Here is a 13,841-nt window from a genome sequence, read left to right as displayed (position 1 = left end):
ATGTCCAAAGTCAAAATGAATTTGTATCTCTGTCAGGTCCGACCCTTGTGTACGAGGGCTGTAGTCCTACTACAGTAGCCTAATCCCTGCCTGCCTACCTACATACATACTTGGTAGTTAGCTACAGTTATAAAAAAGTAGCTTTCATTGTGGTTTTTCTCATTGACAAGTGTCGACTTGTAGCCTCACAACGACTCCTGTCTGAACCAAACAGTAGGTTTATAGCCTATCCATTCACAATACCGGTAATAGGTGTCAATCGCCTCTGATTAATTGGCCAGATGGATTTACAAATAATGCGATAATGCTATCACGTTCACTCAACGTACATTTTTCTCCCGGTGCAAACAAAAGAACTGGTTCAGTCAGCCCTTGTGACCGCCGACCGGGCCGCCCCGCCCACCCCTGCTCATTGTGAGAGAAAACCAGTCTACTTCTCCCCTGTTCTCCCAGACTGACCTGCGTTCTACAGTCGCAACTAGCCTACTGAAGTCAGACACGTTTGGTCTCCAAAAGTGATTCAAAATGACAATGAAACTGGCATACTGGGATATTCGTGGGGTGAGTTCAGCCGTCCTCTTTGTTAGTGAAGTAGCTCGTGCAAAAATCTGTAGGCTGTGGTTGTAACCGAGTAACCCGCAGCACATGCACAGGAGCCCGGGTGACCACAGCGCGCGCCACCGTCTCGCAAAACTCTTTGTATCTAGGTTCCTTCTGTTCTGAATACAAGTGTTACTTAAGGCTAGGCTACTGGATAATATCAATGTCTTTTATAATGAAAAAAATAATGTTTTAGTGTTATATAATCTATAATGCACGGGGCACGTGCTTACACCGTTGCTCGCTTTGACACTTGTTTTATGTATTTTAATCTTGCCCCTGTAAAGCACTTTGAATGGCCTTGTGTTTGAATTGTGCTATATAAATAAACTTGCCTTGCCTTGCCTTGCTTTAGATAAAGTGATTAGAATTGCTTTAGCACTCATTATCCGGCAATTTGACATTCTGTCTAGATTAAATGGGCTGTAAAGTTAGATAGGTGGGGAGCAATGTAGGTCTATTATTAAAAATGGGGTAACACTTTACAATAAGGTACACAAAATTGCAGTAGCTACTACATACCTACTACATAGATATGTGTTACCTATAGGTTTTTTTTGTGCTACCTAACACATAGGGTTTTTTTTTTGTGCTACCTAACACATAGGTTTTTTTTGTGCTACCTAACACAGGTTTTTTTTGTGTTACCTACTACATAGGGTTTTTTTTGTGCTACCTAACACAGGGTTTTTTTTGTGTTACCTACTACATAGGGTTTTCTTTGTGTTACCTACTACATAGGTTTTTTTTTGTGCTACCTAACACATAGGTAGCACAAAAAAAACCCTATGTGTTAGGTAGCACAAAAAAAAAACCCTATGTGTTAGGTAGCACAAAAAAAAACCCCTATGTAGTAGGTAACACATATCTATGTAGTAGCTACTACAATTTTGTGTACCTTATTGTAAAGTGTTACCAAAAATGGATTCCTTAATGATCGCATACATTCATTAGTTACTTTCAAATGGTAAACACAGACTGGTTATTCACAGCAGAATTGTAGAAACGCATCGTATCACCAGACCGAGGGTAAAAGGTATAGTGTGTAGCCACATAGTTAATCAGTAGCCTACACTTAGGGCTGCACAATCAACTACTTTCAAATGTTTATATATGCCTATATAGTTTCAATGAATCAGCTAATTTTATAACTATCCCTCCCACACCCATATTTTAAGATAACTAAGGGTGTATTCACACTGGGAAAGTCCGCTAGTGCACTTGCTTTGGTCCAGACCAAATAGAGTTTTGATTTTTTTTGTTTGGTGTGGTCCACTTTCATATTGCCCCTTTTGCAAGTGAACCAGCATTACGAAGCAAAACCACACGTGATCTGAGGTCATTCATTCATTGGACAGACATTCTGGGGTGGAGAGAAACAGGAAGCACGAAGTTTAAACTGCGAAATATATATCATTGATATAATATGGGGCTAAAAATAATAAAAGGGCCTACATCTAACCTATAAATAAAGAGGAAAAACATCAAATTATTGTTGTTTCATATGGTCATAATGTGTAGCCTTATGTCAATGCCACGTTATGTGGCTTGTAGCCTACGATGTGAAACATAATTTTTACTGTATTTTTGGTGCTGGATGCGCGTCACGCGAGAAGAATAGGCTCAAGCTGACACTCAGCTGATTAAGCTGTGTATCAGCTGGGTCGGCGCAGTTCAGCTCCAAACTGACACGGGGATAGTAGCCTATTGACGGTCCCGTACATGGGAAGCAAAATAAAAACACACACTTCTTGCGCAGCGTTAACCTGTTGGCACTGTGCGAGAGACGCTCCCCTCTCCTTCATCTGATCGCTGAACACATTCAGCATTTATATTGTTCTGGGCTCCCGGTCAAACCACAACTAATCTTCCTAATAATGGTGACAACAACACTTTCCCATAATGTGAAGCTGACGGCTATTTATTAAAAAAGAAAAGAAAGAAAAGGCACAGTGCCTCCTGCATTTGGGTCGGATCGAGTCCGAACAAATTCACACCACAAACGAACTGCAGCAGAGTGCGTTTGGAAACGCATCGAGACTACCTCTTCAGCTGGGTCTCGGAGCGTTTGTTTGGTCCGCACCCGAGTGCGATTGCTGTATTCACACCTGCCTGAAAGATGCGCACCGAAGGCAGAAGTGCATCTGAGTTCGTTTCAACCGAACTAAACACGGCATGTGTGAATACACCCTAAGTATTTGACTAGAGACAAATAAAGATTGTACCAAGCAAACTAAAGGTAAGGCAAGTGTATTTGTATAGCACAATTCAGACTAAAGCCCATTCAAAGATCTTTACAGTGGCAGAAAAAAAATACAATATTTGTTTGCTCAGATGTGAAATTGCCTATAGACACATAGTAGTCTCTGTCCTTTAAGTAAGATTCAAACCGGTTTAGTACGGTGCCTGAAAGTCCCACCCAGTTTGCAATTGTTAAAGAAGGCTTAGCAATTGATAACAAATCAATGGAATGTATGTTTGTCTATGACAGTTTGTCAAACAAAATGTTATGGATAGGTCCATTGAAATCTGTACACACTGTCATTTGTTTTGTTGTTTGCCATACAATGAATCAAATAATTGTTTGACCATTTTACCACGAATGATAATATCCCCTAAGAGGTAAATTAATAAAGTGGAGCAAGCGTTAACACTTGACAGCCATTCTCTCAGTGCGCAGCCTACTTCGATATTTTCTCTTGCCATAAGTCCTTGTGAACACATACATAAATGTTTTATTATGAATGAGATATTTAAAGCATCATGATGGGAGAGTCGTAGTTGCAGTAATGACAATTCTATCATTTTGATGGGTTGAAAAGGCCAGAATATCACTAACCCTTTTTTCTTTTTCTTTTTGGACACTTTCGTAGCTCGCCCAGCCCGCCCGCCTGCTGCTGGAGTACACTGGCACCAAGTATGAGAACAAGTTTTACACCTGTGGTGAAGGTACCCAACCTGTTCAACTAACAGATAAAACAGCTATCATCATTTTAAACACAAACACTGAAACACACTTTTCTCTCATACAGCTCCAAACTTTGACAAGAGCGGCTGGCTTGAAGAGAAACCCAAACTTGGAATGGTCTTTCCCAATGTGAGTGACTCTTAACTTGTTATTATTATGAATCAGGGTCTTGAGCTGCAGGCGAGTTTAAAACTTCAACTAATAATGGTGTTGTTTTTAACATCTCACCATAGCTGCCCTACTTGGTGGATGGAGACAGGAAAATCGTGCAGAGCAATGCCATCATGAGATACATTGCTCGTAAGAACAATTTGTGTAAGTATTGTTTTATTCAATATATGAATATTCTGTTCAGGAGAGACAATGGGTTTTGTTTTACAGGTATTTTCTTGTCCATGTGTTTGGTCATCCAGAAATGTATCTCCTCTCATAAAGGAACACAGTTGTACACATTCCAGATTTCAGGTGTGTCTTCATCTGATCTTATCACAGGCGGAGAGACGGAGGACGAGAAGGTCCGTGTGGACTTCATGGAGAACCAGTCGATGGACTTCAGGAATGGCTTTGTGAGGCTCTGCTACGGTGACTTTGTGAGTTCTACATTTAACATTGAATGTGTTGTTATTTGTTTATGTTTTGAATGTCCACTGATGCCGTCATCATCACCACCCCTCTGACATCAGGACAAGATGAAGCCAGCGTACCTGGAGATGCTGCCGGGCGTGCTCAAGCAGTTGTCAACCTTCTTGGGAGACAGGAAATGGTTTGCTGGTGACAAGGTATGTCAGCCCTTAAAAGTGGGAGGCAGTTCGTTTTCTGGGCACAGTTATTTTCAAAGCTGTATTACTAAGGTGTGTTAACATGTTTGTCAGACTGTTACCCGTTTACACAGCCAGGAGACACTAAGCAACACTAGCATCAATATTTGGAGTCTTGTTTTGAGAAATATCACTGGGTCTCCTGCTGCTTTATTCTACCAGTGACTACAGTGGCTAAATGGTCAAACTTCTTACAAAGAAGTAATTTGCCTGATCTGATTAAAGCTGGGGTGGAGGATTTAGGGAGAAAATGGCAGTTGGGATAGAGATTCGAATTAAAATACCTCAACCGCTCCACTTGTTCTCTTTGGTCCCTCCCCTATGGTCCCTCCCTGACACGCTCTACAGCAACAAAGTCCTTTCAAAGTGAATGGACTGTCCCAACAGCCAATAAGAACAGAGAATCGGAGCCTCGCTCTGATCGGTCAAAGTGTACAGCTCATGTTAACTTTGACCAATCAGAAATTATATACCCCAGCTTTAATGCAGCTGTAAAGTCTATTTTAAGCATTTTGTTTATACAACTTTCTTTTTACAACAGATCACTTTTGTGGATTTCATTATGTACGAGCTGTTGGATCAACACAGGATGTTTCACCCTACGTGCCTGGATGAATTCAAGAACCTCAAAGAACTTTTAGACCGTTTTGAGGTGAGAATGTTCAACTTTTTCTTTTCAGATACAAACAGCACATCCTACATTTACCCCTGACAGTTTCATCCAGGAAATGGAAAGTCCTGCACTTTTTTTTCCTTCTGTGTGAGAAGTCTATAGGTTAATAATGTTTATGTGGAGTTGATTCTGTGCTAGTCTCACTATGTTTATAGTGTATTTTTTGAATGCCTTGTATAATATGTCATCATAGGCTCTGGAGAAAATTGCTGCCTACATGAAGTCAGACGGATTCATGAAGACTCCTGTCAACAACAAGATGGCCAAGTGGGGAAACAAGTGAAGAACAATGTGCTTTTGACGTTAGCTAAATAATGTTCACAAGTGCAACTTACTCAATAACTCTTAAATTCAGGACAAGAGAACATTTTCTTTTTACAACCTGTTCACTTATTGGTTGCAAATGTTTCATGTCCCTAAACCACATTACTCCATACTATTTTCATGGCAGTTCTAAAACCATTTTTAGTTGGATCAGAATTGTGTAAAAAGTAATCCATTTGTACTAATTATGAAGATGAGTAGACACTTTAATTTGAGATGAAGCACTTAATTTGATTTGTTGTTGTTTACATCTGAAACAGATTGTTTTGACAAACAAAAGTAATAATAAAATACTGACTTTTCTTCATTCAGTTTGGGACTCGATTTCAACATCACTTACACAAGTGTCTTCACAATACATGATATCTAAGAATAGTTTAAAAGAAAATATAAGTTCATGCGACAGTCGAGAATCTACTGTACGAAAAAAAAAGATTATCTAATAACATCACACAACTTGGTCATCAATAGCTTTTAAATTTATTTATTTATTTATTTGTTTATTTAACAGGGACAATGCACAGCACATAAGCAGTACCAGATTTAGCTATAAGCTAATTTTCATCTGTCAAATCAGCTGTTGAAATCAATTCAACCAGCTTATGATTGATTTACTTATACATTGGTTTAATCACAGCTGGGGAAATTATACACACTTTACTTACTATACTAGAAGAAAATAGTAATGTGAAAATATCACAATTATTCTTGGTGCCGACTAATTATCCAAAACCAAAATAAGTGCCTTCCCTTAAATAACAAATGCCGACAGCAGGAATCCACATAAGACTATTTCTGACAATAAAGAACTGGAGACCAATAATTCCAGTTGTTGATCCAAGGATGAAAATCCAGTGAGTGAAGAAAAGTTAAGGAGCTGGTTGTTAGTAGCGGCCATTGTACATGCCTGATGGTTCACTGGCGAGCTGTAGGGAACAGGATCAAACATTACTGATGCAGTTGGGCGCAAGTGTGTGTGTGTGTTTCTGCACGAGTTAAGCGCATGCCACATGACTTACTGCAATGGCTGACTTGATGCCCTGAAGCTGGAAGAAGAGCTTGCCTCCTTCCTCTGGACACACAGTTTTTATCTCGTCCTTTGTCATTCCCAGTAGCAGTTTACCGTTCAGCACCCCGAGGCTCGTCACTGTGCTGTACAAGAAAACACAGAACATTTAGATTCATCATGCAATGCTAGTCTTATTTACAGTACCAACTATCTTGTAGAGCCTTTTCACTCACATTTTGCCAAAACCTTTGGACTCCAGCCAGGCTTTAACCTCTGCCGGTGAGGATGTCATGCCAAGATTCACTGGACTATGAGTTTCCCTCTGTGACTGTGAGGGAGAGTGATGGGAATAAAATGTCACTCTTTATATTCTGTTAAGAGGCTTCTCAGTAGAGCTTTGGTCAGTGAGCTTACCGGTATATCTTCCATTGGCCCGCCGCTCCTCATCGGCTCCAGAACGTTCTGAGGAACGCTGCCTTCCTCGTCACGGGCGTTGCGAATGACACACCATTTGTTGGATTTCTGAATCACCTGTAAATGCAAAAAAGCCCAAAGAACCAAAAATCTCAATCAAAATGTAAAATGAGTAATGACAGCTATGATTTTGACATCGAAAATGTGAAGGAGTTACGTAGTGACGAAGTGCAATATGAGACATTTAAAGCATCACTAAGCCAGGACGTCGACTCGACTTCCAAAGCCAAATTTTTGTTTGCTCTTAACTTTCCTCATATTGTACGTTATAGAAAAAACAACGCTAAAGGGGAAATCTTAAATTTGATTCAAGAAAAGTTATATGGCCTGTATTTATATATTCATGATTGTTTTGATTAAATTCTGGCCCATATGATTATATTTTATAACAAAATAATTTGCTTGGCACATGAACTTTCAGGTGTATAAATCGCTCTAAACATGCTTGATGATGCTTAAAAAAATGTGTTAATGCACAGCTGTTTTGAAAAAAAAAAAGAATAATGCTGGATACCAATGGTAAGATGGTTCTCGTAGCATGTTTGACATCTCACCTCAACCACTTCACCCTTCAAAATGCTCAGCTCACGGTTGTTCCTGGCCATGAAGTCGTAAATGACGCGCATGTACAGTGGTGGCTCACTTGAGCTGAAACGGCAGCAGAGACACACTTTGTCACAGCAAGCAGTATAAAGCCCAGAGAGTATAGACTAAAAAACAATGTTTGCAACAAATGTGAACATAAAACCATATTTACTACATAGGTTTGAATAAGGCTTACTGTGACTGTGGTGGTTGTGGTGTGCGCCATTGACTGTGGGTCACAGGCTGTAAAAGGCATAAAATCCCACATGATAAAACAAGATGTATACAAGACTTATTGGTTCAACATTTACCATTGACAGGTACCTAATAACTCTACTAGATTCTAGCACCCCCCGCCTCCCAACATAGTCCGAAACATACTGATAAAGCTGTTGAAATGAAAGCCATAAGGACAGGTTATAGAAACAAAAGCCAGAGTCATTATGGTTCTACCTCTTCGTGCTGAGGGCGGTCAGGTGGAAAGCGCTGGCTGTTGCTCCTGCTCATTGGACGGTTCTGAAAAGGCAGCGGGGAAGGCAAGCGCGGAGGAGGAGGCGGCTGCCAGCCATCGTAGAACTCTGGGATGTAGATCGGGATATCATCATCCGGCCATCTGGACCTATGAGGTGACGAAGGGTTAGAAAACTACTACCTAAGTGAGCTTTAATGTTAAATGTTTAATTAAGATGGTAAGGGGTGCCATTCTCATAAAAAGTGTTAAGTAGAAATTACTACTTCTAGAAACACTATAATTCTCTCCGGAGGTCATCAATACAGCATTAACATATCAGCCATCACAGAAGTCACTAGTATAGTGTAGTGACACTAACAATCAGAGGCTGTGTATGACAAGTAGGCTATTGGTTTATAGGGCTTATAAACAGGACTTGTGTAAGGGTAATACAAGCCGCCCTACCTGGGGATGTTCCAGGACTCTCCCAGAGACCCCAACAGCTGGTCCTCTTCCGGGCTGACAACCTCCCCGAGCAGCTGCAGGGCCATATCCGTCAGCAGGGGAGAGATCACAGTGGGAGGCAGGTCTGCAGCATACTGAGGCACTAGCTGTGGAAAAACAGAGGAAGATGGTCGATCAAGAGAGTGCCACATTATGAATATGAACTCACTTGGTATAGCGTGACGATAGAATATTGGTTCATTAAATGTAGCCATCAATCCAGTTAAAAAAGAAAAATCAGTTCAGATGAGCTCACCAAGCCTAAATTATTGAAGAAGATGTGGACATAGTCAGGAGCACTGGGGCTGGTCAGCTTCCCGTCCAGCTGGCCCTGTAAAGTCAAGAGTTTTTAAGTCACTCGTTGTTGGCTTTCTGCTGAAATCACACATTCCAGTCAACACATTGGAATATCACCCAAATTCCCTCCCAAAACCAAAATAGTTTTAATCAGTGGAGACACTTTAGGAAGTCTTTACCAGCAGATTGAATCCATATTTGATTTTCTGAAGACAGGAGATATATTCCTCCCAAGACGGCAGACTGACAGCTGGTGCTGTGGGAGAAAACACTCATCACACACACAAAACATCTGCGCTATCAGAATGTCTGTACCAATAGGGGGTCACCTCTCTGGGAACTTTTTCATTAATCATGTGCCTGCGGGGAGGATATTACCTTCTTTCTTTGATTTTTTCTTCTTAAACATTTTTTTCTTTTTGCCCTTGTCCTTTGGCGCTGATGCTGCATTTACTGCATCAGACACTTTTTGCATGAAGATCTCCAAATCATCTAGAACATGGTTTAAAATGTCCTGTGAAGCATGAAACAAAACACATTCAAAGGCAAATAGGAGCTTCCAAAAATCTGTAATGTATGAAGGTTATAGTTAGACAACAGCTATGAATTAATTTTATATAAACAGAACGACTGATGCACTGACAATGTTCCTCTCGTAGTCTGTTTGCTCAGGGGCAAAAGGGACCTCTGGGCTGTTCCGTAATTCACGAGGATCCACAAGGTACCCTGGTGCTTCTTGTGGGGGGTAGCCCCGTGGAGGCATCGGTGCTTCCTGTGGGGTGTAGCTCCGTGGAGGAGGCATGTTTTCTAAAGTCCAATGAAATAAATATGTTATCAGTGTGACTTCACTTCACGAGAATGTTGGCACCCTGCATAATAGATAGAGTTTACTGCTGAACCCATCCCGTTTGCTTACAATGGATCAGCTCAAGGCCTACCTGGTTCTCGGTAGTTCCACTGTGGGGGCGGCTGCTCCGGTGGTGGCGGGGTCCTCTCTCGCTGGACAGGAGGAGGCCCAGCCTGCCGGAAACTCCCCGGGGTATGTTGCCCGATGATATTCTCCAGATCGTTCCTGAAATATCAACGATACAAAGCAGTTAATGCGTGTCACTGTTCACTCTAGACTTGTATCCGTCATGTGCTCTTCTCATTAAGGTGTTGTGTATCTTCTGAATACATTCACATATGATGTCACATTGTACCTGATGTCAGACTTCTCCTTTCGAGGTTCCACATCAGCGCCTCCTTTTTTGATTGCCTTATCCAGATCACTCTTGATGAGCTCCGCCTGGTAAAACAGGAGTAACCTGTTTTTAAATCAAACTCAATTTTGAAATAGTGATAATTTATTTCAGAGATGGCATACCCAGCCCCAACTGAACATCTTTTCCTTTTCGGGAGGCCTTTCAGTAAGCTAGACTTTGGTGCAATGTGACTCACCCCAGTCTCTTCACACTGGAACAGGTAGACTTGGGGGTTGCGTTTACTGCGCTCCTGCACAGTTAGTGTCAGCACAGAGTTGTAGGCGCAGCTATCCAGCACAGCTTTGGTTTGCAGGATGGAACTCAAAGGCAGCGACTCCAGCTCCCCCTTTGGAGTCAAATTGAACAGGATAAAAGTCATGACAGGTTGATGATAGGATGGAAAACAGTTAATTATCAGTATTACACACACTACTTTCTGAACAGATTTTTATCGTTTAAGTTTTTAAGCAATTGTATGCGTCCAAGTCAATGACAACTCGTCAATGCCCCTTCACACAAAGCCAGGTCCATCAAAGTCATTTTTGGACAAAGTGGAACACCAACTGCGGGCCAGGAATCTCCTCCCAAAACCACTGCCCTACCTCCCAAAGCTCTTATGACGCTGCAGCAAGGTGTCCAAAATCTTGTTGAAAGCCATTCAATCTGAGTGGAGGCTGATACAGCATATTGAAGCCCGTGGTTTCGAAATGAGATTTTCTACAATTAGTCAGGAATGTTGAGATATCCACCTACTGTACATTGGCAGTTTGTGCGTTTAAAGGGGCTCCAAGGAATTTTCAGGTTTCGTTCATTCTTGCACACCCTTTGGACAAAATCAGTAGTGTTTTTACTACGCCAGCTGTAGTTCCTGGGTGAGCGTACCCATGACAAAGGCATTAAGAAAAGCTATATAAAAATAGCATTCCCTGCACTGATGGTATTGTTTGCTGTTAAAGGTCATTTATTATCATCAGAGGAAAAATTTAAGAAATATATAAAAGTTCCTCATAGCACCTTTAATATCCCTTTATTTTAATCTCTAGAGCAGGGGTGTCCAAACTACGGCCCGCGGGCCAACTGCGGCCCGCGGCCCGCTTTTTATTGGCCCGCGGCCGATTTTAAAAATATAATGCAATATGACCCTTTGAAAAAAAAAATTATTTTATTTTTATTTTTTTTTGCATTTCTTAGTTAACCCACTTGTGCAGGGGTGTTAAAACTGATTGATTGGCCCTTGGCACATTTTAAAAATATAATGTAATATGGCCCTTTTAATTTTTAAATAATCTAAATGCACTCATTATATTACAGAGAAATATGTCCCATAAAAGAAAAAGAGCACCAAGGCCATCCCAGAGGACCCTGCATAATATTTTAATTTAAATTAATATTATTATGGAAAATCCATGTGTCCTTCTCCAATAGCTTCTAATTCATCTGACACAGTGTTTAAATTTTTTTTCATACAAAATTCTTCAGCTTTAGCCTCTTAATTTCCCTCTCAAAGAGCACCAGATTCATGCATTTCACTTTAAAAACTTAAAAAAATCTCCCGGGGGGGCATACCCCCGGACCCCCTTTGGAGGGGCGGGATCTCGGCTGGCTACTATTTTCACCAAGCTGGACATTAGACGTAAAAGCAGAAAACACTGGGTGTATTAATGGCATTTAACAAGAGGGGGGATGTATCTTTTTAATGTACAAGCAAAGTGTTGACGTGAAGAAGGATTACAATTTACGAAGACACTATGAAACTAAACATCAGAGCAGCTACATGTCCTGATAAATGTGTTATTTTTGCAAAGTGGCCCAGCCCTTCGTAGATTTTTCTGTATGTGGCCCTCAGTGAAAAAAGTTTGGACACCCCTGCTCTAGAGTGTGGCCCCCAACCTTGGTCTCAATGTCGCTGAGCAGCAGATAGCCTCCCTGAAGCTCCATGATCATCTCCTGGGGCCACAGACGACCTTTGCCATCCAGCCTCTTCAGCTTGGCCACGCAGCCGTCCAACGTCTTCACCTCCTGGCCATCCAGTTCACAGGTGAACAGGTGCTGCGGAGTCAAATACAGAGGGGTCAGGGATGGGCTTGTACTGTGAGTCAGGTTTATGTCTACGTGCCGGAGCATTTATTACACTCATTTACCTCCACTCTGACTTGAAAGTTGTCAGATTGTCTGTTGAGTGTCTCAGAGTACTCCTTTCTCTGCACTGATAAAAAAAAAGTAAAAAAAATGTCATACTCATTTTATTCTCACAAAAATCTAAATATGAGGTGCGTCTGGACATACTGTAAATGGATCTTCCACTGGGCCTGGACATGTTTCTCTGCAGTGGGGCCACCCTATGGTCATCTTCTTGGAAAGCCCGCCTCTGCTGGGGGAGGTCCTCAGGTGAGAAACCCCTGAAGCATAATCAAAGGTAACTTATCAAGCAGGGGGAAAAAGTGGCGGCACAATCGTTCAATAAAACCCAGCAGTGCAGGGATTTGAAGATAAACCATCTACAGTCCACAACGTATATCTGCTGCAGTCACCATAACAGACCAGTGTTTGGTTTTTATCATGAGGGTGTGGATAAGTATTTAGAGTTGTAAAAATGTCAAGTTAGTGCTGGATGAACAGTGGCCGGTGTCCCTGAAACTTAAATTAAACCCACTAACCTTGGGGAATAAGAGAACGGTCTGCTGTTTCCAAACATTTTCAGACAATGCTGACGGATTCTTTGGAAGAGTTCAAAACTTCAGATTGGCAAGAAATCACAATAGTCCAACCTGTAAGAAAAATGGTTTCTCATGAAGAAACTTAGACACAATAGGACTAACCTTAATTACACCCGTTTCATATTAAACCAGGTCAAATGGTTGCCAAGATTCACTCTTGACATAACTTAAGAATTTGTTTGCCCAGATAGGATATTAACAGGTTTTTACAGCTTAAAGCAAGACTTTGTAACTTTTGAGCAATGGAATAACATTCTTCCTTTTACCAATTAAAAGTTGAATTTAGAGAAAATAAAACACACTTTCAGGGTTTTACCACTTCAGGTTTACTTGGTCTGGTATGACCTATATTTAATGCTGGCTAATTCTAGCCAGCGTGAGAGCACTTGAGGTAGATTGTGATGTCATTTACATCACTGAGGTAATCACTACATTTTACCACCATCTTGTGATTGTGACCTGTGGCTCGAGTGGCTGTTATTCAGCAAAAGTTATAGTTTTGCCTTAAAATTAAACCTAAATGTAAAAAGGGCAATAACACCGCACTAAGGCAGAAATGCCCAGTTAGTTACAAAAACTGAAAAATTAACAGGTTAAATAATAATTAATCTAGGTTGTGAATATTTGACTCCCTGACTGGACTTTAGATCAGTATAATGGGTATACTGTATCATGTCACAGCTTCACATATCACTGCTAAATTGAAGAAATCTGAGAATGTAGGTCACATACCTACTGGATTGAGTGCAGGTGGTCAACAAAGCCCACTTACTGCAAGACCAAACACATTTCTAAACAGGACATAATGCTGTCACCAGTCAAGACTCATTTAACCTTCATTATTTGTTGCCTCTGATCATAGCACCCAACGGAAGTTATTTAACCAGTTTTTACCTTTTCAGTGGCAGCTCTCCTTGTGTGTCATCGCTGCCTTCTTTCAAACAGATTTTCCACTAAGATGTCTCATAGCAGAAAGCACCTTTACGCACACAGACTAGAGAGAATAATTTCCTCCACTTCCTGCTCGAAGGCAACAGGATCAAAGTGCAATGATGTGACGGGGATGACTGATCAGGAGGGTGGGCCTGATTGGTCTGTTGAGGACAGGTATTTGAAGTAGGGTTGATGGCAGAATTATGAGTCCAAAGGTTTAGAAATGTTTCACTGTATCTCCAGA

The 13,841-nt window shown here is 41.1% G+C and overlaps 2 protein-coding genes across 2 annotated transcripts; one reads left to right on the top strand and one right to left on the bottom strand.

The window, feature by feature from the left end:
• The first annotated feature begins 418 nt into the window (after nt 1–418).
• Nucleotides 419–5,690, top strand: LOC307253479 (glutathione S-transferase Mu 3-like). The gene is made up of 8 exons (XM_080031559.1): nt 419–561; nt 3,474–3,549; nt 3,633–3,697; nt 3,802–3,883; nt 4,061–4,158; nt 4,252–4,347; nt 4,928–5,038; nt 5,253–5,690. Exons 1-8 carry the CDS (start codon nt 526–528, stop codon nt 5,340–5,342), a joined length of 654 nt encoding a protein of 217 aa, XP_079887685.1. The 5' UTR covers nt 419–525; the 3' UTR covers nt 5,343–5,690.
• A 442-nt stretch (nt 5,691–6,132) lies between these two features.
• eps8l3b (EPS8 signaling adaptor L3b) lies at nt 6,133–13,676 on the bottom strand. The gene is made up of 20 exons (XM_080031723.1): nt 13,559–13,676; nt 12,605–12,715; nt 12,234–12,346; nt 12,089–12,153; nt 11,838–11,996; nt 10,144–10,293; nt 9,906–9,991; nt 9,642–9,775; nt 9,347–9,510; nt 9,082–9,217; nt 8,883–8,959; nt 8,663–8,737; nt 8,368–8,513; nt 7,905–8,070; nt 7,648–7,694; nt 7,421–7,514; nt 6,807–6,923; nt 6,626–6,714; nt 6,403–6,535; nt 6,133–6,309 (listed from the first exon to the last, which is right to left on the bottom strand). Exons 2-20 carry the CDS (start codon nt 12,640–12,642, stop codon nt 6,268–6,270), a joined length of 2,031 nt encoding a protein of 676 aa, XP_079887849.1. The 5' UTR covers nt 12,643–12,715; nt 13,559–13,676; the 3' UTR covers nt 6,133–6,267.
• Nucleotides 13,677–13,841: the final 165 nt, after the last annotated feature.

The sequence above is a fragment of the Ammodytes marinus genome (genome assembly GCF_949987685.1).
Source record: "Ammodytes marinus genome assembly, chromosome: 7".
NCBI classification, from domain to species: domain Eukaryota; kingdom Metazoa; phylum Chordata; class Actinopteri; order Uranoscopiformes; family Ammodytidae; genus Ammodytes; species Ammodytes marinus.
The sequence above is the reverse complement of the archived record's forward strand: the minus strand, read 5'-3'. Positions and strand labels throughout refer to the sequence as shown.